This window comes from Dromaius novaehollandiae, chromosome 22, assembly GCF_036370855.1.
Source record: "Dromaius novaehollandiae isolate bDroNov1 chromosome 22, bDroNov1.hap1, whole genome shotgun sequence".
Classification (NCBI taxonomy): Eukaryota; Metazoa; Chordata; class Aves; order Casuariiformes; family Dromaiidae; genus Dromaius; species Dromaius novaehollandiae.
Genome location: NC_088119.1, coordinates 11,764,867 through 11,790,157, shown reverse-complemented (window position 1 = coordinate 11,790,157; position 25,291 = coordinate 11,764,867). Strand labels below are relative to the sequence as shown.

At 55.0% G+C, this 25,291-nt stretch overlaps 2 protein-coding genes across 14 annotated transcripts in view; both read right to left on the bottom strand.

Moving 5' to 3' along the window:
* Positions 1-23,893, bottom strand: part of LOC135330631 (proline-rich protein 36-like) — a 29,362-nt gene extending 5,469 nt beyond the window's left edge. For 2 of the 7 annotated variants that reach the window (XR_010392612.1, XM_064524839.1), the window contains exons 1-22: positions 21,254-22,177; positions 20,677-20,843; positions 20,321-20,484; positions 19,744-19,910; positions 19,388-19,551; positions 18,811-18,977; positions 18,455-18,618; positions 17,878-18,044; positions 17,522-17,685; positions 16,945-17,111; positions 16,589-16,752; positions 16,012-16,178; positions 15,656-15,819; positions 15,079-15,245; positions 3,415-3,542; positions 2,838-3,004; positions 2,482-2,645; positions 1,905-2,071; positions 1,549-1,712; positions 972-1,138; positions 616-779; positions 39-205 (exon numbers count right to left, since the gene is read on the bottom strand). The gene's annotated coding sequence lies outside the window, so the exon portion shown is untranslated. Of the gene's footprint in view, positions 1-38; positions 206-615; positions 780-971; positions 1,139-1,548; positions 1,713-1,904; positions 2,072-2,481; positions 2,646-2,837; positions 3,005-3,414; positions 3,543-5,783; positions 5,899-14,722; positions 14,887-15,078; positions 15,246-15,655; positions 15,820-16,011; positions 16,179-16,588; positions 16,753-16,944; positions 17,112-17,521; positions 17,686-17,877; positions 18,045-18,454; positions 18,619-18,810; positions 18,978-19,387; positions 19,552-19,743; positions 19,911-20,320; positions 20,485-20,676; positions 20,844-21,253; positions 22,187-22,450; positions 22,567-23,741 lie in introns of those variants that run through there. The other 5 variants (XM_064524840.1, XR_010392613.1, XM_064524841.1 and 2 more) reach the window with 5 other exon arrangements.
* LOC135330632 (proline-rich protein 36-like) lies at positions 9,572-14,653 on the bottom strand. 7 transcript variants are annotated; one of them, XR_010392615.1, is made up of 4 exons: positions 14,149-14,653; positions 13,959-14,030; positions 10,583-13,433; positions 9,572-9,795 (listed from the first exon to the last, which is right to left on the bottom strand). XR_010392615.1 is itself a non-coding variant. In XM_064524847.1 (3 exons), the coding sequence occupies exon 3, from the start codon at positions 13,011-13,013 to the stop codon at positions 12,102-12,104; it is 912 nt and encodes a 303-aa protein (XP_064380917.1). In that variant the 5' UTR covers positions 13,014-13,433; positions 13,959-14,030; positions 14,149-14,653; the 3' UTR covers positions 9,572-12,101. The 7 variants fall into 7 exon arrangements, 4 of the variants coding, with proteins under 4 accessions (XP_064380917.1, XP_064380920.1, XP_064380918.1 ...); XR_010392614.1 differs by having other exon boundaries at positions 9,572-10,858; positions 10,965-13,433; XR_010392616.1 differs by having other exon boundaries at positions 9,572-10,858; positions 13,350-13,433; positions 14,149-14,650.
* Positions 23,894-25,291: the final 1,398 nt, after the last annotated feature.

Below are 25,291 nucleotides of genomic sequence, written 5' to 3'. Positions count from 1 at the left end.
GGCCGAAATAACTGCTAACGGTCATTAGCGATACTTACCCTAGTTACCCGTGCCAGAACGCCTCCTCCTGTAGCAGTTCCTGGTGATATCGAGGGGCCGCTGCATTCTGGCTTCCTTGTTTCATCCCGTCCCTTCGGTATTAACCGCAAGCAAACGCTCGTCCGTCTCTTCTCCTCATCAGCATTTGCTGTCCTCGGTTCCATCTCTGTAAGGAAGCGATAAACTCGCGTTTTACTTCCAGTGAAACGCTTAGGTTTATGCATGATCTTTTTCTCTTTACCCTGTTTTCTTTTTCCCCCTTTTTTTTCTTTTTTTCTTCTTCTTTTCCTTAAGGGAAAGGTCTTAATACGGCACTTTGCACCATACGTTGCAGGGTAAACGGTCTGGAAACGTTACTCACAGCAATTAGGGCTAGGTTATTAGGCAGGCGGGCACGTCGCCTAATACCTTCCTAACGCCATCTTCCACGAAACCTTATTTTTATTCCGCTTCAGTGTTATTGTTACTGTTCGCAAACCCTCGTATGCATGCGCTTAACCGACAACTCTCTTGGTCTTTAACTACGTGGAGGAACGACAGCCCTCGATTTGCCTGTCTCCCTTTCAAACCTATTACCTTTTTGAGACTGCTCCTAGCTTCCTCTTACTCTTGCATGCTGGCCTCACAGGCGACGACCAAAACGAACAACTGGATCGCTAGGTCTAGCCCCCTCTCTTCAAGATGTGCCCCTTCGGGGCTTACGTTTCTTGGTCTCTTCAACTTCAGCCGTGGCAATTAATCTAAAAAAGTAAGTATGACATCTATTCCTTTCCGTAGCTGCGGGTACGATAACAAAACAAAAAAGAAACAGCCAAAGCAAAGCTAAGGCAGATACAGGCAACAGCAGCCACAGGGTAGGAACGGGTTACTCAGGCCTCAGCGCTGCCTCGGGGAGGCCGAAATAACTGCTAACGGTCATTAGCGATACTTACCCTAGTTACCCGTGCCAGAACGCCTCCTCCTGTAGCAGTTCCTGGTGATATCGAGGGGCCGCTGCATTCTGGCTTCCTTGTTTCATCCCGTCCCTTCGGTATTAACCGCAAGCAAACGCTCGTCCGTCTCTTCTCCTCGTCAGCATTTGCTGTCCTCGGTTCCATCTCTGTAAGGAAGCGATAAACTCGCGTTTTACTTCCAGTGAAACGCTTAGGTTTATGCATGATCTTTTTCTCTTTACCCTGTTTTCTTTTTCCCCCTTTTTTTTCTTTTTTTCTTCTTCTTTTCCTTAAGGGAAAGGTCTTAATACGGCACTTTGCACCATACGTTGCAGGGTAAACGGTCTGGAAACGTTACTCACAGCAATTAGGGCTAGGTTATTAGGCAGGCGGGCACGTCGCCTAATACCTTCCTAACGCCATCTTCCACGAAACTTTATTTTTATTCCGCTTCAGTGTTATTGTTACTGTTCGCAAACCCTCGTATGCATGCGCTTAACCGACAACTCTCTCGGTCTTTAACTACGTGGAGGAACGACAGCCCTCGATTTGCCTGTCTCCCTTTCAAACCTATTACCTTTTTGAGACTGCTCCTAGCTTCCTCTTACTCTTGCATGCTGGCCTCACAGGCGACGACCAAAACGAACAACTGGATCGCTAGGTCTAGCCCCCTCTCTTCAAGATGTGCCCCTTCGGGGCTTACGTTTCTTGGTCTCTTCAACTTCAGCCGTGGCAATTAATCTAAAAAAGTAAGTATGACATCTATTCCTTTCCGTAGCTGCGGGTACGATAACAAAACAAAAAAGAAACAGCCAAAGCAAAGCTAAGGCAGATACAGGCAACAGCAGCCACAGGGTAGGAACGGGTTACTCAGGCCTCAGCGCTGCCTCGGGGAGGCCGAAATAACTGCTAACGGTCATTAGCGATACTTACCCTAGTTACCCGTGCCAGAACGCCTCCTCCTGTAGCAGTTCCTGGTGATATCGAGGGGCCGCTGCATTCTGGCTTCCTTGTTTCATCCCGTCCCTTCGGTATTAACCGCAAGCAAACGCTCGTCCGTCTCTTCTCCTCGTCAGCATTTGCTGTCCTCGGTTCCATCTCTGTAAGGAAGCGATAAACTCGCGTTTTACTTCCAGTGAAACGCTTAGGTTTATGCACGATCTTTTTCTCTTTACCCTGTTTTCTTTTTCCCCCTTTTTTTTCTTTTTTTCTTCTTCTTTTCCTTAAGGGAAAGGTCTTAATACGGCACTTTGCACCATACGTTGCAGGGTAAACGGTCTGGAAACGTTACTCACAGCAATTAGGGCTAGGTTATTAGGCAGGCGGGCACGTCGCCTAATACCTTCCTAACGCCATCTTCCACGAAACCTTATTTTTATTCCGCTTCAGTGTTATTGTTACTGTTCGCAAACCCTCGTATGCATGCGCTTAACCGACAACTCTCTTGGTCTTTAACTACGTGGAGGAACGACAGCCCTCGATTTGCCTGTCTCCCTTTCAAACCTATTACCTTTTTGAGACTGCTCCTAGCTTCCTCTTACTCTTGCATGCTGGCCTCACAGGCGACGACCAAAACGAACAACTGGATCGCTAGGTCTAGCCCCCTCTCTTCAAGATGTGCCCCTTCGGGGCTTACGTTTCTTGGTCTCTTCAACTTCAGCCGTGGCAATTAATCTAAAAAAGTAAGTATGACATCTATTCCTTTCCGTAGCTGCGGGTACGATAACAAAACAAAAGAGAAACAGCCAAAGCAAAGCTAAGGCAGATACAGGCAACAGCAGCCACAGGGTAGGAACGGGTTACTCAGGCCTCAGCGCTGCCTCGGGGAGGCCGAAATAACTGCTAACGGTCATTAGCGATACTTACCCTAGTTACCCGTGCCAGAACGCCTCCTCCTGTAGCAGTTCCTGGTGATATCGAGGGGCCGCTGCATTCTGGCTTCCTTGTTTCATCCCGTCCCTTCGGTATTAACCGCAAGCAAACGCTCGTCCGTCTCTTCTCCTCATCAGCATTTGCTGTCCTTGGTTCCATCTCTGTAAGGAAGCGATAAACTCGCGTTTTACTTCCAGTGAAACGCTTAGGTTTATGCACGATCTTTTTCTCTTTACCCTGTTTTCTTTTTCCCCCTTTTTTTTCTTTTTTTCTTCTTCTTTTCCTTAAGGGAAAGGTCTTAATACGGCACTTTGCACCATACGTTGCAGGGTAAACGGTCTGGAAACGTTACTCACAGCAATTAGGGCTAGGTTATTAGGCAGGCGGGCACGTCGCCTAATACCTTCCTAACGCCATCTTCCACGAAACCTTATTTTTATTCCGCTTCAGTGTTATTGTTACTGTTCGCAAACCCTCGTATGCATGCGCTTAACCGACAACTCTCTCGGTCTTTAACTACGTGGAGGAACGACAGCCCTCGATTTGCCTGTCTCCCTTTCAAACCTATTACCTTTTTGAGACTGCTCCTAGCTTCCTCTTACTCTTGCATGCTGGCCTCACAGGCGACGACCAAAATGAACCACCGGATCCCCAGGTCTTGCTGCTTCTCTTCGAGATGTCCCCCTTTGGTGGGCTACCCTGCCAAACAAACCAAAAAGACTGCCGAGGCCGCGAGCGTACCAGATTTTCAGACCGCTTCTCCGAGGCTTTCGGGGTGACTGACGTCACCGCTTCGCTTCACGTTACTCACAGCTACCTTCGTCTATTACTTAGGGCTAAACCTGTTTCTGTTTGCAGAGGGGCTTGTTGCTTGTTTAAACTTGACATATAGTCCATAACCTGCTCTGCATGCTCCCTAGTCCCTTCTGCTTTTGCAACACTTGTGGTAATTCAAGGCGGTAATTAAGAGTCCCCATTGTCCCATAGGCTGGAGCGAGACATTGCTGCTGCTCTGAGGAGGTGCCTAAAAGCCACGCTGTTTTCGCTAGCATCACTGGGGCTTCCCAGAGCCCATTGGTGTTCTCTTTGGCTCTTCCCGAGCCTTTTAGGTTTTTTAGGCTACTCCTTAGCCCTCCATTTTAGGGCAATGTTCTCCTTAAGCACTGCGCACAGCACGATTATCCCAGATCAGCCACATCGTGCACACACAGAGGCTTCTGAGAGGCGGCTCAGAAGAAAAGAGAGAAAAGTCTCTTTGTCATCCGCACATTCACCCGTCAACACTCTTCACCAGGAAGTGCTCTAAGTTCCTGTTTCTCTAAAGCGGGACTGAGTCGAGGCGGAGACGCAGATCGCACCCCATCTTTGTTAGAACGCCTCACTGCTGCGGGCACTGGGTCTGGCAGCAGTTTGAGGAATGTTTGGGGCCTTGCACAGAGTGCAGGGGAAGGTCTGGAGTCAGTGACAACATTGCGGCAGGGCTCGGAGGCGTTTTGGGGCCTGTGGGGGTGTTGGGGCAGGATTTGTGGGTGGTTTAATGGCTCTGGGGGGGCTGGTTGCAGGAAGGGTGGGACTCTGCGGGGCCCTCAGGGCAGGGGTGCCATCCCAGATGCGTAGTGAGCACACAGAGGTGCCCTACGTGGCTCTCAGCTCGGCGGGAGCAGCCACCGGTCTCCCACCCCACCAGACAGGGGAGCGGGGGGGTGGGAGGGAGAGGAGGTGGAGGGATCTATGAGCTCGCAGAGAACGCCAGAGGAGGCAGCAGGGAACTCCCCAAGGACCCCGCGTCCCAGACGAGAGGACGCATCAGGCTGCCGTGCCGCTGCTAGAGACATCCAGACCCCCGCGCAGACACCCCACACACACTCCTCCAGGCTGCGTCCGCAGGGGCGAGCGCACGCCCCGGCCCGCGCTGGGGAGGAACCGGGGCCCTACAGGCGACACACGCAAAAGGGAGAGTCAGAGCCGCGCTCCGGCAGACCCGGCGCCGCGCAGACCCGGCGCCGCGCTGCGCGGCCCCCGGCCCGACTCCCCCCCCCGGCCCCGCCGCCTCCACGCAGCGACGGCCCCGGCTGGCAGGACACAGCCCGACACCCGCGGCCACCCGAAGGCACACGCTCGCCTCACCGCGGCCCCCACATGCTCGACTCCAGCCCGCCTCTGCCCTCGCCCGCCGCCGTCCAGCCAAAACACCCGCCCTGCTCGCCGCCATCTTGCCCGCCGCCGTACCGCGCGTGCGCCGGCCGCCCAGGGCTCGCGCCGCCGCACCGCGCGTGCGCCGGCCGCCCAGGGCTCGCGCCGCCGCACCGCGCGTGCGCCGGCCGCCCAGGGCTCGCGCCGCCGCATCGCGCGTGCGCCGGCCGCCCAGGGCTCGCGCCGCCGCACCGCGCGTGCGCCGGCCCAGGACCGCGCGCGAGGGGCGGGGGAGCGCGAGGGGCGGGGGGAGCGCGAGGGGCGGGGGGAGCGCGAGGGGCGGGGGGAGCGCGAGGGGCGGGGGGAGCGCGAGGGGCGGGGGGAGCGCGAGGGGCGGGGGGAGCGCGAGGGGCGGGGGGAGCGCGAGGGGCGGGGGGAGCGCGAGGGGCGGGGGGAGCGGAGCGCGAGGCAGGCCAGACCCGCAATGGCCCCACCCTCGCGTGGTCGCAGCGCCGCGCTGCAGCCGGCCGGCTCCCGCGCGCCAACCGCAGCCCGCCGCGCCACCCCGGCGCTCAGGCCGAGCAGCGAGCGCCCCGAGGCTGCTCTGCCCGCGCCCGAGAGAGCGGCGGGCATCAGCGAGCAGGCGCTGGGGCTGCCCCGGGGAGAGAGCGCCGCGGAGCAGCTCCGAGACGGCACTGCCCGTCCCCGCGCCCCCAGGAAGCACCGAGAAGGAAAAGCCCTCTCGGGAAAAGCGCTCCCGGTCCGTGAGCACCGGGCAGGGGGCACGAGCGCGGCCCCTGCGCTTACCCGTCCCCGAGAGAGCGCAGAGTAGCGGCCAACGCGGCGACCGGCAGCGCGCACGTGTGCGCCGGCTGCCCGCAACGGTCTTCGTACGCAGCGGTGGCCGCCGGCGGCTGCAGTGCTGCCTTGTCGACACGCGAGGGCAGCCGTGAGCGCGCCGGAACGCAATGCGCATGCGCGCCCCCCCTCCCGCGTGCAGTACCACTTTTCAGACACGCGAGGGCAGCAAGGAGCAGGGCGCAGCGCTTTCCTGCCCCCCTTGCAAAATACTCGCTAGACAAAAATGGCTTGGGCTCCTCCCGAACACTTACCTGGCTTCATTACTACAGCTATTAGGAACCGAAGTGCACAGCCTTCTAGAAAAGGGAACGACCGTCTTTTAAGAACTTCCCGTGACTCCCCAGAATTGTCACTGCTTTGCATCAGTAGCCAGCTTCTTCCAACCCAGCCGCAAGAAACATTTTGCCTTCCAGGCAGAACTTTCTGCTCCCCGGGGGGTCCAAAGGAAACCCGTCACTCACTACTGTCTGTCAAAACGTACCGGAAGCCCTCAAATACAGGACAAGACGCCTTCTCTAAGGAAGCTGACTACTAGGTCTGCTTCACGGCAGCTTCTCCCCAGTACCAGGGTCCCCTCAATAAACAAAAGAGTATGATAAATGTTTTAATCTGCTCCAAGTGCTTTTGTAGAAGAGAACAACATCAAAATGAGGTATTATTGCATTTAGCCTCCACTACACGTGCTACCCCAATGCCACGGACTTGCTTTAAAGGATCAGTGATGTACACGGTCTGGCAGTAATTAATATTCACAGAATGAATACGCGCTCGATCAAGTAGGAGTGTTCATAAAAAGCTTTGCCAGTGCGTCGCTAGGTAACAAACCTAGACAAGCAGCTATTTGCCCTGATCCTTCGGCTTACATTTCTTCTGCCGGATGTAGTCAAACGTACCTGAACGCAGTGGCCTCGCGAGGCAGTGACACGGTGTCCGTGGGGCGGCTGTGGGGTGGCTGTTCCAGGGTCTCTCGGGCTGCTCCAGGGTCCTCGGACAGCAACGGTGCTGGTCGACTTTCCCTTGTGCTGCACAGCAGGACAGCTTCGCACCGTGCCCTCCCAGCACCGCCGCTCCTCAGCTGCTGCCTAACTGGCCCCAGTCCTGAGGAAAGCTACGACCCCCAGGAGCCCGCAGTACCCCTCCTACACTCCCCGCCCTCCCCATTTCCAAGAGGGACAGCCCCCACCCCCGGGGACAACCTTGCCTGGTCACACTGCTGTCTGAAAAGCGGATTTGTTGCCTGGTGTGCCCTAAGCCAATAATGACACGCTCAGGAGAGACATTTGCTTATTTATTTCAGAGTTGTGCAAGCCTGGCTGCTCGGTGGTTTCCCACAAATCAAGCGTGCTCCCCCCCCCCGGCTTTCCAAGTAGCATTTACACAAACAAATTGCCAGGTTTGCAACTTTCCCTTTTACACCAGTTGGTTAGTGATTTACACACAATTCTAATATTGCTTACACACCATTTTACTACTATGCATGCTCAGGGGAGGGGGTCTTCACCCAGGCGCGGGTCTTTCTGACTTATGGGCGTGATCCTTCTGTATCACAGTGAGGACAGTTCAGTTAGGGGATACCTGAAATTCTTTTGCTAAATTGGCAACGTATGCATAGAAAACAAAACGTTTAGATTTACTGTTTCTTTAGGGCTTTAGCAGTTCGAGCATGGCCTTGATTAAAGAGTTATTTCCTCCCAGGAAATAGAGAGAGAGGTTCTCCTCATCTGCCTAGTTTAAACAGCATGAACATTCTTTCTGAGCTTCCAAGGTTGTCTTGCAACACCACCAGAGATGGAAAAGACTTCCTGCCCTGTACCGGGGAAAAACAGGGACATTCCACTCTCCCCTGTGGGGACTCAGGCGTGAGTGACACATGTCCAGTAAGGAACAGACCCAGCGGGCCACTGCTGCAGGGCTGAGAAGGCACCGGCCCCTGGCACTACAGCTCCTGGCCTGCCACGCGGCCGGCTGCTGGGAACCCCGCTGGCAGGGACCTGCCGCCCCCCCGCCACCTCGAAAGGCGCAGCATGGTCCCCCAGTAGCCCCGCCTGAGAAGACTACACCTCCCAGCATACTGTGCACGCGAAAATGGCGGCCCGGAAGCCCAGTGCCGGAAGACTACTGCTCCCGGCATGCCGCGCCGAAAGCTACGGCTCCCCGCACTCCCGGACCCCAACTCCCGCCCCCCACCCGCAGCGCTCGGGGAGCTTTGACCCTCTGCACATTCCGTTCCTTTCCCTCCCGCCTCCCGCCCCCCTTCCCCCCTGTCCCCCCGGAATCCACCGCAGAGCCCCGAGCGCGGCCCCGCCAGCCCCAGCACCGGCCCGGGGCTCCCCCGACACCCCCGCGACCGGCCCCGCCTCAGCTCCAACACTGCCCCCGCCCCTCCACGACCCTCCCGGGGCCGCCCCTTGCGATCCTTCCTCCCCCCGCTCCCCGACACGCTCCCGAGCTGACACAGGAAACCCCCCCGCGCTCCTCCGACCGCGCAGTAAACCGCACCACAGCCCCGGCGCACCCCTCTTCCCCACCACGTCCTCGGCCCGCACCGCCAGCCCTGGCCCCGGTGGTGCTGCGTCGCCCGGGACGCTCCAAGCCGCCGGGAGCCCCGACGCTCGCGGCACCCCGGCCTCGCTCACCTCCTCCGCAGGGCGGCCACCGGGCTGGTCCCGGCGGGCCGTGCTCCACAGCAGCTCTGCTGCCCAGGTCCTGCCCCAGTGCCAGCTCCCCCCAACTGCGGCCCCAGCCCCCAAATGTGGGCCTGCCCTTGCCATCAGCCCCACCTGGGGCTTGTCCCCCCCCCCCCCCAGCCCCACCTGGGGCCTGTCCTGCCACCCAGCTCCACCTGGCATTCATCCCAGCCCCAGGGCCCACAGCTGCGGCCCTGCAGGAACTGGGCAGGGGGCCTGGCCATCAGCCCCTTCAGGGACAGCTGGGGCTGCCAGGGCAGCAGAGGCACCCCCACTCTCCTGACAGCAGCTTGCTGAAAGATGAAGGGAGAGCCCTGGTGTGTAGAGGGTAGGGAAAGGAGAGTATGTGGAGGACAAGAGAACAAATCGAGAGCTCTGGGTGCAACACAAGTCAAAGTCAAAAGAAAGCAATCATAGTGCAAACAGTGACTCTGGGGGCACCAAAAGGAGGGCCCTGGGGCACACCAAGAAGCACCCAGAAAACCCCGGGACAGGAGAAAAAGCTAAAGAAAGACTTCTGTGACGTTCCGCAAAACACACACAGGGCCCTGGCGCACACCGAAAGGCACGCAGAGGGCTCGGGGGCAACCCAGAATGTGAACTGAGGGATCCTGAGGGCAAGTTCAGGGCTCTGGGGCAGACCAGAATACAAAGGAAGGGCCTTGGTGCACACCAGAGGGGTCATAAGGCACGCCGCAGGGCTCAACGCGGCTGACAGGATGGCGCCTGCAGGCCGCCCCAGGCACACGAGCGACACCGCGGAGTGCCAAAAGCAAATCCGGGAGCGGTTCGGGGACCTCACGCAGCCCTGCAGGGGCTCTGGCTGCCCCCACGATGAGGGGAAACACCCCCAAGAGCCCCGAGGGTCCAGGCAACGCAAGGGAAATTCCCCACAGCTCTGGGAAAAGCACCGGGTTCCCTGGGAAGCGCAGGCACTCCAAAGTACAAGGGACTCGGGGACCAGCTCCCAGCCCCGGACACAATGTGTAATCTCCTCCCCTGGGCATCATCTTCAGGCAAACCAACAGCAGGAACCACAGAGATGAGTGCAAAGAATAAAGCAACTGTTTATTGTTTTACTGCGCAGAAACAATAGCTGGAAGCAAGTCTGCCATGGAGCTCAGTGTCAGCATGCTTCCCCTTACCTGTGATGCCTGAAGAGTCATCACTACACCAGCGTCCATCCATCCATCAGGGAAGGGTCATCTCCTGCTGCTGCCCTTGATGTGGCAGGTGTCCGAGTAGCTGACAGCCTACTCCTCTGCTTTTTCCTTCAGGGATAGGATTCATCTCAGAGATGAGAGGAAAATGCCTGATCCTGCCTGTCTGCACTTCTGCCCTACCCCAGGCTAGAGCCCTGCAAGACACTTCCACAGCTCTCAGCTCACCCGTCACATTGCCAGTCTCCGTGTGATGGGCCTGCGCCATATCAAATCCAGAGCGCAGGTCGGTGTGCAGAGCTGAACGCTGGGTACAGGGGAAGGTTACAAAGCCCAAAGAAGGGTTTGCAGCCTGCTGCTTAGGCTTCAGGGCTTACAGTTTATCTAAGGATTTAGCCCTTTTCCTTTATCAGTAAGTCATAAGCCCTGAACACTAACTGCAGGTCTTGGAACCCTAATAGTTGCCGAGACTTTAAAATTTATGGCTAAGGTTGGATTTTAAATTCTGCGCCCTGATCACTAAACGAGCAAACTGTAAACCCTGACTGATAAAGACTGAGCCCCACAAAAGAAAGGAATAAACTGTAACTCCGGAGTGAGAGACCCTCAACAACAAACTAAACAATAAACCTTAAGTGAAAAATTTCAAACCCTCAGCTTTAAGCAACAAACACCAAAGCACCCATACGCATGAAAACAGTAAAGAGAAGGCAAGGAGTTTTGCCCACAGCTTAAGAAGTTTTCCCTTCCTCTAGAAGCACAGCAGAACGGGAAGACATGCACCAGAATCACGTTACAGCTGCTGTTTAGAGGCTTGGTTTTAGCCACCATTCAAATGTGAGCATGTGCAAGAATCACTCCACAGGACTGCACTAGGCTGCACTTGCACTGAACCTACCTGAAGCACTGCAAGCACTATTTCATCTCCGGGTCAGACAATTAATATTTTTGGTCCTCTCAGCTCCATGGGCAAACATCCACAGCCAGTGACACCAGTGACCACCTAGAGAACAATCACCTCGCACCTCCCAGCACTGCTCACATATGATGCAGCCCAGGACTTAGCTGTGTCCACGCTGCAAGTCAGAGCTCACTCTCCATGGCCAGCCGCGCATCTCCGCAGAGCTCCCAGCTGTGACAAGGCTCCTTCGACTGCCCGACTGGGCTTCGGCACCTGCAAAGAGGCCAGAGCAGTTAGTTAGAGGCCGGGCAACTGCACAGCCCTCCTAGAACTACTCCCTAGTCCAAGGCCCGTAATTGTTCCCACAGTTATGACTGACCCTCCGTGCTGCTTCAGTCACCCTCTCTGGCTCCATTTCATCACAAAGATGTCACAGCAGCTCTCACGGACAGGCAGGCTCGCTCAGGCACCCGGCCGCCTCCAGCCTTTGCTAGATGGTCCTCCGCAGGGAAACTCTGCCTCTGAGGGACACTCTCAGAAAGCACCGTCCAGCCAAGGCAGGATAAAAAGTAAGGCCTCCAAAACCTCCAAACCCTGGAGAGATGGAGCTGATGGGAAACTGACTTGTGCTACCAGTACTGTAGATTATGGCTTTGCTGTGTACTACGGTGCTGTTGCTCATACACATGTAACCCCATTTCTCTGCTATAGCAAAGTTACTGTTGTAGCTGGCTCCTGAAAGAAACAGTAACTTGCGAAAAGGAAAATCCCAGGTAAGACAGTTGCATACTTAAGACATGAGTTGTGAAGGACCTTTACTCTCAAAGTACAAACAATACTGGAACCTCTGGACTTCAAAGAAGGAAGGTCTAGAAGTTTTAGGGCCCAACACTAATAATGCTAGAAACAGAAATTGTTTGGAGGGACCAGAACAGCAAAGAGAAAGGAGTTCCAAGGAAAGAAACAAGCCAGAAGCTATGTAAATGATTGCATTCATCAGGAAGCGATGGCAGGGGTGGGGTGGGTGTGCGTGTTGACAGCACAGCATATCCCCTCAGGAAGCACTAAATCAACAACATGGGTTGAGCTGTAGACATAGGGAAGACACCACTTTGCATAAAGGCAGACCTGACAGAAAAGTGGGCTCAATGCCAGCATCGCAATCACAACTCAAGCTGCACCACGTGACAGCCCTGGCTGCGCGCAGGCAGACAAGAGGCAGTAACTGCAGACCGCGCTGACGAGTAGGACAGACAGCAGCAGCAGCTCCAGACCGCCCTACCGCGAGCGCCTGTCCTAACGCCCAAGGTCTCGGAGCCTCTGCTGCTCTCTGCCTCCGTGACACCTTCCCCAGGAGCCTCTTCGCTGCCTGCCGCGTACCCCACGACATCTCTAGCCCGCTAGCGCTCCCCCGCTGCACAGCCACAGCCCTGCGCCTCCGCGGGCAGAGTCCCCGCGGAGGTGTCCGACGTGACCCGAACCAGACCGACCGACGGCACCCTCCGGGCGCTGCCGATCACCATCTCTGCCGAGCGCCGACCACCTCTCGCCACCCGCCGCACCAGACAAAACGCAAAGGAACGACAGACCTCCACCTGGACGCGGGGACAGGGGGGAGAACAAAAGAAAAGAGGGGCAGAGAGCTTGGCAGATGGATGGAGGGAGAAAGAAAGAGAGGGACAGAGAGCCGGCCCCAGGGTCTGGGCACTGGACAAAGGAAGAGAAAGAGAGGGACAGAGGGCCACACAGATGGAGGGAGGGCTGCACAGAGGACCGGGGAGCAGAAGAGAGAAAAATGGGGAAGGCGAGGCGGCCAGAGGAATGGCGAGGGAGCAACAGAGAAGGGGGGAGAACCGGAGAGAGGAGCGGGGACGGGAAGAGAGGGACAGGGAGCCAGTAGGAGCGATGGGAAGAGGACGAGAACGACGAAGAGCTGGCCAGAAAGGTGGAGAGAGAAAAAGAGGGAGGGCAATTCAGACAGAGAGATGGGACAAAACAGGGGAAAAGAGGGATAGGGAGGCAAATAGATGGATGAGGAGCTGAGCAGAGGGATGGAAATAGAGAGAGATGGCTGGAGGGGTGGACAGAGGGCTGGGAAGGCAAAGAGAAGTACAGGCAGAAAGGCAGACGAGAGCGGCAGACGGATGGGGAGCCGCACGGAAGGACAGCGGGCAGGTACTGGGATAGGAAGAGGAAGAGGACGATGAAGAGCTGGATAGAGCGATAGAGAGCCAGTTAGATGGACGCAGATATTGTCACAGAGATGGAAAGAGTACAAGAGGGATGGGGGAGCTGGGCAGAGGAACGAGTAGCTAAACAAAGGGATGGGGCACTGGACAGAGCCACGGGGAAAGAAAGAGAAGGATGGAGCGCTGGACAGAGGGGCAGGGAGCGGAACCGGATGGATCCCGACAGCCTGGCTCGCCATGCTCCGACTCCACCCCACCGGCTGAGCCCGCAGTGCTCTCTGCGCACCGCTGTGCCCAAAGTCCGCTCGTGGGCCTGCTCACCCGTTTCCCTACGGCTCCGGGGTGTCTGTGGGAGCGAGGGTGCACACACGGGCCCAGGCCGGGGAGGAACCTCGCGTTCAGTCACAGCATTTTACCATTCCTCGTGCATTAGCCCCTCTCAGATGCTCAACGCCAAACGCCCTCAGCCCGTAACAACTTCAGTACCCGCGGCACCTAGTTTTTCCACGCTCTCAAATCTTCCTTGCTCTTTCCCGTCTTGTTTGAAAACCCTCCCAGACCCCTTCTGTACTTACATGCTTCCTCAAAACAGCATCACCAAAGTCAACAAAAAGGGCCGAGCTGCATCCCTTCGAGTTGCTGGCCCTCAGAACAGCATCCTGCAAGTGAATCAAGCCACCAAGGTCACTGGGAGATTCTCCTTTTAGAGCTTTCTTCCCCCAAAGCTTTAATGATGGCTCCCTAACCTGGGCAAATGCAGAGCCTCCCTTAAGCGCTGCGGCAGTTTTTACTCTGGCGTCCCAAGTTGCTGCTAGGCAGCGAAGCAAGGCAAAGACGGGTGCGGTCAGAGCTGACCCATCTAGCCACGAAAATTCTTATTTTAGGCGTCACTGGTCATTCCAGGTAAACAGACCAAAACAGAGCTCCAAACAGACAGGCGAGGCTTCGCACAGACCTCGTGGCCCAGCTAGCAACAGTAAGACTCTGTCTTACTGAAGACTCTGGGCTACCAGTCGCTATCCCCCCCTCCTTTGCCGGTCCACGCATCGCGGCTTATTACCCGCGAGTCCGGTAAGGACGCTGCCGACCTTCCTGTGGCCGAAGCCTCCTCGTCGGGACCGGGCGGAGAACCCTTCTGCTGGCATTTGAATTCTCCTGGAAGCTCTCGACGCATGATAACTTACAAAGGTCCGAGAGCGGTGGTAGCCTGTAGTTCTTCACGGCAGCACACAGTCGTTCCCCGAGGTCCTGAACGCCTACGATTAACACAGTTTATCAAAACAAAAATACTACTGCTACAGGGTGTAAAGGCAAGCTAAAATTTCCGCAGCCAAAGAAAACCCCTTCGCGTCTGACACAACGAGCCACACGCACCAGCGCCTATAGCTCGAGGCTAGCAACCCCTCCTGGGCGACGTTCTTCTGGCAGGCTGCGGATCTGAACTCCTCCATCTCGCCTAAGAGTCTCCGCTGGGACACAGCAACTTTGCCAGCCAGGGCTCGTTGACGGAGGCATAGTAAAATCCATCAGGGAGGGAGCAAAGCAAAAAAAAAAAAAACAAACCAGAAAGAAAAAGAAAAAAAGAAAAAGATCAAAGCTCTGCAGAAAATCATAAGAATCCAAAGTTGTTTATAAGCACAAAAGCGGATCCAATATACACACTCAAGCAAGGTAAACAAGAAAACGCAAGCCACAAGTACCGCTTCCCCTAACCCCTGTTCTGAGAGCTATGAAGACAGTCGGGCTTGCCGCGAAAGGGAAGTCAGACTAAGTAGCCGCTAGAGATCAACCTCTCGGAAACTAAAAAATATTTTTATTCCGCTTCAGTGTTATTGTTACTGTTCGCAAACCCTCGTATGCATGCGCTTAACCGACAACTCTCTCGGTCTTTAACTACGTGGAGGAACGACAGCCCTCGATTTGCCTGTCTCCCTTTCAAACCTATTACCTTTTTGAGACTGCTCCTAGCTTCCTCTTACTCTTGCATGCTGGCCTCACAGGCGACGACCAAAACGAACAACTGGATCGCTAGGTCTAGCCCCCTCTCTTCAAGATGTGCCCCTTCGGGGCTTACGTTTCTTGGTCTCTTCAACTTCAGCCGTGGCAATTAATCTAAAAAAGTAAGTATGACATCTATTCCTTTCCGTAGCTGCGGGTACGATAACAAAACAAAAGAGAAACAGCCAAAGCAAAGCTAAGGCAGATACAGGCAACAGCAGCCACAGGGTAGGAACGGGTTACTCAGGCCTCAGCGCTGCCTCGGGGAGGCCGAAATAACTGCTAACGGTCATTAGCGATACTTACCCTAGTTACCCGTGCCAGAACGCCTCCTCCTGTAGCAGTTCCTGGTGATATCGAGGGGCCGCTGCATTCTGGCTTCCTTGTTTCATCCCGTCCCTTCGGTATTAACCGCAAGCAAACGCTCGTCCGTCTCTTCTCCTCGTCAGCATTTGCTGTCCTCGGTTCCATCTCTGTAAGGAAGCGATAAACTCGCGTTTTACTTCCAGTGAAACGCTTAGGTTTATGCATGATCTTTTTCTCTTTACCCTGTTTTCTTTTTCCCCCTTTTTTTTCTTTTTTTCTTCTTCTTTTCCTTAAGGGAAAGGTCTTAATACGGCACTTTGCACCATACGTTGCAGGGTAAACGGTCTGGAAACGTTACTCACAGCAATTAGGGCTAGGTTATTAGGCAGGCGGGCACGTCGCCTAATACCTTCCTAACGCCATCTTCCACGAAACCTTATTTTTATTCCGCTTCAGTGTTATTGTTACTGTTCGCAAACCCTCGTATGCATGCGCTTAACCGACAACTCTCTCGGTCTTTAACTACGTGGAGGAACGACAGCCCTCGATTTGCCTGTCTCCCTTTCAAACCTATTACCTTTTTGAGACTGCTCCTAGCTTCCTCTTACTCTTGCATGCTGGCCTCACAGGCGACGACCAAAACGAACAACTGGATCGCTAGGTCTAGCCCCCTCTCTTCAAGATGTGCCCCTTCGGGGCTTACGTTTCTTGGTCTCTTCAACTTCAGCCGTGGCAATTAATCTAAAAAAGTAAGTATGACATCTATTCCTTTCCGTAGCTGCGGGTACGATAACAAAACAAAAGAGAAACAGCCAAAGCAAAGCTAAGGCAGATACAGGCAACAGCAGCCACAGGGTAGGAACGGGTTACTCAGGCCTCAGCGCTGCCTCGGGGAGGCCGAAATAACTGCTAACGGTCATTAGCGATACTTACCCTAGTTACCCGTGCCAGAACGCCTCCTCCTGTAGCAGTTCCTGGTGATATCGAGGGGCCGCTGCATTCTGGCTTCCTTGTTTCATCCCGTCCCTTCGGTATTAACCGCAAGCAAACGCTCGTCCGTCTCTTCTCCTCGTCAGCATTTGCTGTCCTCGGTTCCATCTCTGTAAGGAAGCGATAAACTCGCGTTTTACTTCCAGTGAAACGCTTAGGTTTATGCATGATCTTTTTCTCTTTACCCTGTTTTCTTTTTCCCCCTTTTTTTTCTTTTTTTCTTCTTCTTTTCCTTAAGGGAAAGGTCTTAATACGGCACTTTGCACCATACGTTGCAGGGTAAACGGTCTGGAAACGTTACTCACAGCAATTAGGGCTAGGTTATTAGGCAGGCGGGCACGTCGCCTAATACCTTCCTAACGCCATCTTCCACGAAACCTTATTTTTATTCCGCTTCAGTGTTATTGTTACTGTTCGCAAACCCTCGTATGCATGCGCTTAACCGACAACTCTCTCGGTCTTTAACTACGTGGAGGAACGACAGCCCTCGATTTGCCTGTCTCCCTTTCAAACCTATTACCTTTTTGAGACTGCTCCTAGCTTCCTCTTACTCTTGCATGCTGGCCTCACAGGCGACGACCAAAACGAACAACTGGATCGCTAGGTCTAGCCCCCTCTCTTCAAGATGTGCCCCTTCGGGGCTTACGTTTCTTGGTCTCTTCAACTTCAGCCGTGGCAATTAATCTAAAAAAGTAAGTATGACATCTATTCCTTTCCGTAGCTGCGGGTACGATAACAAAACAAAAGAGAAACAGCCAAAGCAAAGCTAAGGCAGATACAGGCAACAGCAGCCACAGGGTAGGAACGGGTTACTCAGGCCTCAGCGCTGCCTCGGGGAGGCCGAAATAACTGCTAACGGTCATTAGCGATACTTACCCTAGTTACCCGTGCCAGAACGCCTCCTCCTGTAGCAGTTCCTGGTGATATCGAGGGGCCGCTGCATTCTGGCTTCCTTGTTTCATCCCGTCCCTTCGGTATTAACCGCAAGCAAACGCTCGTCCGTCTCTTCTCCTCGTCAGCATTTGCTGTCCTCGGTTCCATCTCTGTAAGGAAGCGATAAACTCGCGTTTTACTTCCAGTGAAACGCTTAGGTTTATGCATGATCTTTTTCTCTTTACCCTGTTTTCTTTTTCCCCCTTTTTTTTCTTTTTTTCTTCTTCTTTTCCTTAAGGGAAAGGTCTTAATACGGCACTTTGCACCATACGTTGCAGGGTAAACGGTCTGGAAACGTTACTCACAGCAATTAGGGCTAGGTTATTAGGCAGGCGGGCACGTCGCCTAATACCTTCCTAACGCCATCTTCCACGAAACCTTATTTTTATTCCGCTTCAGTGTTATTGTTACTGTTCGCAAACCCTCGTATGCATGCGCTTAACCGACAACTCTCTCGGTCTTTAACTACGTGGAGGAACGACAGCCCTCGATTTGCCTGTCTCCCTTTCAAACCTATTACCTTTTTGAGACTGCTCCTAGCTTCCTCTTACTCTTGCATGCTGGCCTCACAGGCGACGACCAAAACGAACAACTGGATCGCTAGGTCTAGCCCCCTCTCTTCAAGATGTGCCCCTTCGGGGCTTACGTTTCTTGGTCTCTTCAACTTCAGCCGTGGCAATTAATCTAAAAAAGTAAGTATGACATCTATTCCTTTCCGTAGCTGCGGGTACGATAACAAAACAAAAGAGAAACAGCCAAAGCAAAGCTAAGGCAGATACAGGCAACAGCAGCCACAGGGTAGGAACGGGTTACTCAGGCCTCAGCGCTGCCTCGGGGAGGCCGAAATAACTGCTAACGGTCATTAGCGATACTTACCCTAGTTACCCGTGCCAGAACGCCTCCTCCTGTAGCAGTTCCTGGTGATATCGAGGGGCCGCTGCATTCTGGCTTCCTTGTTTCATCCCGTCCCTTCGGTATTAACCGCAAGCAAACGCTCGTCCGTCTCTTCTCCTCGTCAGCATTTGCTGTCCTCGGTTCCATCTCTGTAAGGAAGCGATAAACTCGCGTTTTACTTCCAGTGAAACGCTTAGGTTTATGCATGATCTTTTTCTCTTTACCCTGTTTTCTTTTTCCCCCTTTTTTTTCTTTTTTTCTTCTTCTTTTCCTTAAGGGAAAGGTCTTAATACGGCACTTTGCACCATACGTTGCAGGGTAAACGGTCTGGAAACGTTACTCACAGCAATTAGGGCTAGGTTATTAGGCAGGCGGGCACGTCGCCTAATACCTTCCTAACGCCATCTTCCACGAAACCTTATTTTTATTCCGCTTCAGTGTTATTGTTACTGTTCGCAAACCCTCGTATGCATGCGCTTAACCGACAACTCTCTCGGTCTTTAACTACGTGGAGGAACGACAGCCCTCGATTTGCCTGTCTCCCTTTCAAACCTATTACCTTTTTGAGACTGCTCCTAGCTTCCTCTTACTCTTGCATGCTGGCCTCACAGGCGACGACCAAAACGAACAACTGGATCGCTAGGTCTAGCCCCCTCTCTTCAAGATGTGCCCCTTCGGGGCTTACGTTTCTTGGTCTCTTCAACTTCAGCCGTGGCAATTAATCTAAAAAAGTAAGTATGACATCTATTCCTTTCCGTAGCTGCGGGTACGATAACAAAACAAAAGAGAAACAGCCAAAGCAAAGCTAAGGCAGATACAGGCAACAGCAGCCACAGGGTAGGAACGGGTTACTCAGGCCTCAGCGCTGCCTCGGGGAGGCCGAAATAACTGCTAACGGTCATTAGCGATACTTACCCTAGTTACCCGTGCCAGAACGCCTCCTCCTGTAGCAGTTCCTGGTGATATCGAGGGGCCGCTGCATTCTGGCTTCCTTGTTTCATCCCGTCCCTTCGGTATTAACCGCAAGCAAACGCTCGTCCGTCTCTTCTCCTCGTCAGCATTTGCTGTCCTCGGTTCCATCTCTGTAAGGAAGCGATAAACTCGCGTTTTACTTCCAGTGAAACGCTTAGGTTTATGCATGATCTTTTTCTCTTTACCCTGTTTTCTTTTTCCCCCTTTTTTTTCTTTTTTTCTTCTTCTTTTCCTTAAGGGAAAGGTCTTAATACGGCACTTTGCACCATACGTTGCAGGGTAAACGGTCTGGAAACGTTACTCACAGCAATTAGGGCTAGGTTATTAGGCAGGCGGGCACGTCGCCTAATACCTTCCTAACGCCATCTTCCACGAAACCTTATTTTTATTCCGCTTCAGTGTTATTGTTACTGTTCGCAAACCCTCGTATGCATGCGCTTAACCGACAACTCTCTCGGTCTTTAACTACGTGGAGGAACGACAGCCCTCGATTTGCCTGTCTCCCTTTCAAACCTATTACCTTTTTGAGACTGCTCCTAGCTTCCTCTTACTCTTGCATGCTGGCCTCACAGGCGACGACCAAAACGAACAACTGGATCGCTAGGTCTAGCCCCCTCTCTTCAAGATGTGCCCCTTCGGGGCTTACGTTTCTTGGTCTCTTCAACTTCAGCCGTGGCAATTAATCTAAAAAAGTAAGTATGACATCTATTCCTTTCCGTAGCTGCGGGTACGATAACAAAACAAAAGAGAAACAGCCAAAGCAAAGCTAAGGCAGATACAGGCAACAGCAGCCACAGGGTAGGAACGGGTTACTCAGGCCTCAGCGCTGCCTCGGGGAGGCCGAAATAACTGCTAACGGTCATTAGCGATACTTACCCTAGTTACCCGTGCCAGAACGCCTCCTCCTGTAGCAGTTCCTGGTGATATCGAGGGGCCGCTGCATTCTGGCTTCCTTGTTTCATCCCGTCCCTTCGGTATTAACCGCAAGCAAACGCTCGTCCGTCTCTTCTCCTCGTCAGCATTTGCTGTCCTCGGTTCCATCTCTGTAAGGAAGCGATAAACTCGCGTTTTACTTCCAGTGAAACGCTTAGGTTTATGCATGATCTTTTTCTCTTTACCCTGTTTTCTTTTTCCCCCTTTTTTTTCTTTTTTTCTTCTTCTTTTCCTTAAGGGAAAGGTCTTAATACGGCACTTTGCACCATACGTTGCAGGGTAAACGGTCTGGAAACGTTACTCACAGCAATTAGGGCTAGGTTATTAGGCAGGCGGGCACGTCGCCTAATACCTTCCTAACGCCATCTTCCACGAAACCTTATTTTTATTCCGCTTCAGTGTTATTGTTACTGTTCGCAAACCCTCGTATGCATGCGCTTAACCGACAACTCTCTCGGTCTTTAACTACGTGGAGGAACGACAGCCCTCGATTTGCCTGTCTCCCTTTCAAACCTATTACCTTTTTGAGACTGCTCCTAGCTTCCTCTTACTCTTGCATGCTGGCCTCACAGGCGACGACCAAAACGAACAACTGGATCGCTAGGTCTAGCCCCCTCTCTTCAAGATGTGCCCCTTCGGGGCTTACGTTTCTTGGTCTCTTCAACTTCAGCCGTGGCAATTAATCTAAAAAAGTAAGTATGACATCTATTCCTTTCCGTAGCTGCGGGTACGATAACAAAACAAAAGAGAAACAGCCAAAGCAAAGCTAAGGCAGATACAGGCAACAGCAGCCACAGGGTAGGAACGGGTTACTCAGGCCTCAGCGCTGCCTCGGGGAGGCCGAAATAACTGCTAACGGTCATTAGCGATACTTACCCTAGTTACCCGTGCCAGAACGCCTCCTCCTGTAGCAGTTCCTGGTGATATCGAGGGGCCGCTGCATTCTGGCTTCCTTGTTTCATCCCGTCCCTTCGGTATTAACCGCAAGCAAACGCTCGTCCGTCTCTTCTCCTCGTCAGCATTTGCTGTCCTCGGTTCCATCTCTGTAAGGAAGCGATAAACTCGCGTTTTACTTCCAGTGAAACGCTTAGGTTTATGCATGATCTTTTTCTCTTTACCCTGTTTTCTTTTTCCCCCTTTTTTTTCTTTTTTTCTTCTTCTTTTCCTTAAGGGAAAGGTCTTAATACGGCACTTTGCACCATACGTTGCAGGGTAAACGGTCTGGAAACGTTACTCACAGCAATTAGGGCTAGGTTATTAGGCAGGCGGGCACGTCGCCTAATACCTTCCTAACGCCATCTTCCACGAAACCTTATTTTTATTCCGCTTCAGTGTTATTGTTACTGTTCGCAAACCCTCGTATGCATGCGCTTAACCGACAACTCTCTCGGTCTTTAACTATGTGGAGGAACGACAGCCCTCGATTTGCCTGTCTCCCTTTCAAACCTATTACCTTTTTGAGACTGCTCCTAGCTTCCTCTTACTCTTGCATGCTGGCCTCACAGGCGACGACCAAAATGAACAACCAGATCCCTAGGTCTAGTCGCCTCTCTTCAAGATGTCCCCCTTTGGTGGGCTACCCTGCCAAACAAACCAAAAAGACTGCCAAGGCCATGAGGGTATCAGATTTTTGGACTGCTTCTCCGAGGCTTTCAGGGTGACTGACATAACCGCTTCTCTCCACATTACTCAAAGCTACCTTCATCTATTACTTAGGACTAAACTCTTTCTATTTTAAGAGGGCATTGTTGCTTGCTTAAACTTTACGTTTGAACTTTACGTATAGTCCAGGACACGCTACACATCCTTTCTCATTCCTTCTGCTTTCACAACGCTTTTGGTAATTAAAGGTGGTAAATTAATAGTCCCCGTTGTCCTGCAGGCTGGAGTAAGACATTTCTCCTGCTCTGAGGAGGTGCCTAAAAGCCATGCTGTTTTCTCTAGCATCACTGGGGCTTCTCAGAGCCCATCGGTGTTCTCTTTGGCTTTTCCCGAGCCTTTTATTTTTTTAGGAGAGTCCTTAGCCTGCCATTTTACGGTAGTGTTCTCCTTCAGAATAGTGCACAGCATGATTATCCTAGATCAGTCACATCTCGCATGTACAGAGGCTTCCGAGAGGTGGCTTGAAAGAAGAGAGAAAAAAATCTGTTTGTCACCTGTGCATCCACCTGTCAACACTCTCCACGAGGAAGTACTGTAAACGCCCTTTTCTCTAAAGTGGGACTGAGTCAAGGCGGAGACAGATCACACCCCATCTTTATTAGAACACCTTACTGCTGTGGGGACCGTGTCTGGGAGTGGTTTTAGCATTGTTTGGGGCCTTAGAGAGAGTTCAGGGGAAGGTCTAGAGTCAGTGACAATGTTGTGGCAGAGCTTAGAGGTGTTTTGGGGTCTGTGGGGGTGTTGGGGCAGGATCTGTGAGTGGCTTAATGGCTTTGGGGGGGGGGGTGGCTGCAGGAAGGGTGTGACTCTGCAGGGCCCTCAGGGTGGGGGTGCCATCACAGATGCACCGTAAGTGCATAGGGGTGCCGCATGTGTCTGTCAGCTTTGCGCGGGGAGCCACTGGTCTCCCACCCCACCAGAGGAGAGCAGGAGGAGGAGGGAGCTACGAGCTCGCAGGGAACGCCAGAAGAGGTGGCAGGGAACTCACCAAGGGCCCCGTATCCCAGAAGAGCGGCGAAGGACCCCGCGTCCCAGACAAGAGGAGGCATCCGGCTGCTGTGCCACCACTGGAGACATCCAGACCCCTGCGCAGCATACGAGTGCCTGGGGAGACGTCAGAAGCAAGGGAGGACCCATCGACACAGGCTGCACCGGGGAAGCCCATGGCTTTGGGGCAGCTGTACAGGAGGGAGCAGGGCTCAGCAGGGGGTTCAGTCAGTTGGTGCCCGGGTCGGCTGGTGCCCACAGTCTGTGCCTGGGGGTGGTGCAGGCCGCACGCTGCCTGGGAGTGTCTGTCTTCTACCCATCTTCTTGCTCACCTAACCGCAATTCTCAAGTAAATAACTTGGGGCTGCACTAATCGTACCCGACTCAAGTTGACCTTAACCCTGTTTGGTCCACAGGTTTTAAACTTCCTCGTGACTTACCATGACTCCCGGGCACGCCTGCCGCAACGGGAGCCGTTTCCCCCGCCGACACCGTGCCCCAATCCCACTCCGGGGCCCGCCGGCCCGCCTGCCCCCCCCCCGCCGCTCCTGCAGGCTGCGCCCGCAGGGGTGAGTGCACGCCCCGGCCCGCGCTGGGGAGGAACCGGGGCCCTACAGACGACACACGGAAAAGGAAAAGTCAGAGACGCGCTCCGGCAGCCCCTGCCCCGCGCTCCCGGCGCGGCGCCGGGCCCAAGCCCCCCCCGCCACGCAGCCACGGCCCCACCGGCCAGGACACAGTCCCACGCCCGCGGCCACCCGAAGGCACGCGCTCGCCTCACCGACCCCCTCCACCCCGTGCTCCAGTCCAGCTCTGCCCTGCCCGCTCGCCGCCACCTTGCTCCCGCCCGCTGCGCATGCGCCGCCCGCCAAGGGCACGGGGCCGCAGCTGGGAGCCCGGCGCTCGAGCACCCCGCGCATGTGCCGGCTACGGACCGCGCGGGACGGGCGGGGCAGCAGGGGGAGCGGGAGCGAGGCGAGACCCAGAATAGCGCCCTCGCGTGCTCGCAGCGCCGCGCTGCAGCCGGCCGGCTCCCGCGGGCGAACCGCAGCCCGCCGCGGCACCGCGGGGCTCGCAGCGAGCGCCCCGAGGCTGCTCTGCCCGCGCCCGAGAGAGCGGCGGGGATCAGCGAGCAGGCGCTAGTGCTGCCCCGGTGAGAGAGGCCCGCGGAGCGGCTCCGAGATGGCACTGCCCGTCCCCGCGACCCCAGGAAGCACCGAGAAGGAAAAGCGCTCTGCGCTCCCGGTCCGTGATCCCCGGGCAGCGGTGTCGAGCGCGGCCCACTCGCTTACCCGTTAGCGAAAAAGCGGAGAGTAGCGGCGACCGGCACTGCACGTGTGTGCAACGGCTGCTTGCAATGTTCTTCGTATGCGGGCATGGCCGGTGGTGGCTGCAGTATTGGCTTGTCGACACAGCAGCAATGAGCACGGGAAAAAACAGTGCGCATGCGCATCTGTTTCGGGCGCAGCACTGCCTTTTGGATACCAACATGGCTTCCCGGAAGCCCAGTGTCGGAAGACTACCGCTCCCGGCATGCCGCGCAAAAGTATGCCCACCGGAAGCCCAGTGTCGGAAGACTACATCTCCCGGCATGCACCGCTATCCAGTATGGCGGCCCGGAAGCCCAGTGCCGGAAGACTACAACTCCCGGCATGCACCGCAGCTCAATATGACAGCCCGGAAGTCCAGTACCGGAAGACTACATCTACCGGTATGCCCCGCAGCTCAATATGGCGGTCCGGAAGTCCAGTGCCGGAAGACTACAGCTCCCGGCATGTACCGCGGACCAGGCAGGCCCGAAGGCTCTAATGGCTGCCCGGAAGAGGAGCACCGAATGACTACATCTCCCGGCATGCCTCGGGACGAAGGGCTGCGCGATGTTTAACCTTTTGCGGGCGCCGTCCGTCACGTGCCGTTGTCCCTTCCCGGTCCCCGAGACCCGGAAGCCACCGCTAGCTCCGGGTGCGGCCCCGCGGTCCGCAGTAGCGGCGCGGGACTCCCCTGGCACCCCGCGACAGGCCCCAGTTCAACTCCCACATTGTCTTCGCGCCCACCCACCCCCGAACCGGTCCGTTACGACTCCGAGCTGCCCCCAGACGGACACGACCGCACCGTGACCCTTCCGGAGACTTCCCCGGGATCTTCCCCCGCGCCTTCGGTGCGCCCCCCGACAAGACAGAATGTGAATTGAGGGGTCCTGAGGCCACCAGAGGGCAAACGCAGGGCCCTGCAGCACACCAAAATACAACTGAAGGGTCTTGGGGCATACCAAGTTGGCCGTAAGACTTTGTTATCAAACGACGGCCGTAATGAACGGTTCGGGCCACTGCGCATGCGTCATCAGGCTGGCTGCGATACCTGGCTATGATAGGGCAAGGGCAGCGGGGAGCACGGGGGCGTCAGTGCGCATGCGTGCGTTAGCTAGCCGCAGTAGCGCGTTGTGCGCTGCGGTACTGTTTGTAGTCAGGCGAGGGCAGCATGGAGCACCTTGGCGCCACTACGCATGCGTGCACAGGCCGCTTGCAGTAGCGCTCTGTAATCACGCGAAAGCAGCGGTGAGCTCGGCGGCCCCTATGCGCATGCGTCAGCCGGCCGGCTGCTGTGTGAGGAATCGAGGGCAGCAGAGCGGTAGGCACCTATGCGCATGTGCGGTCCTGCCGGCTGCCATGGCGGTGTGCACTCACCTGAGGGCAGCAGTGAGCACGACTGCCTACATTACCCGACGCTGAACGCCTGCGGGCAGCCGTGATACACCAGCGCTGCAGTAGCGGGTTGTGGCCACCGGGTGGGAGCAGTGAGCACGGCCCGCCCCATTGCCCGACACTGCGCACTTGCTCCGTGC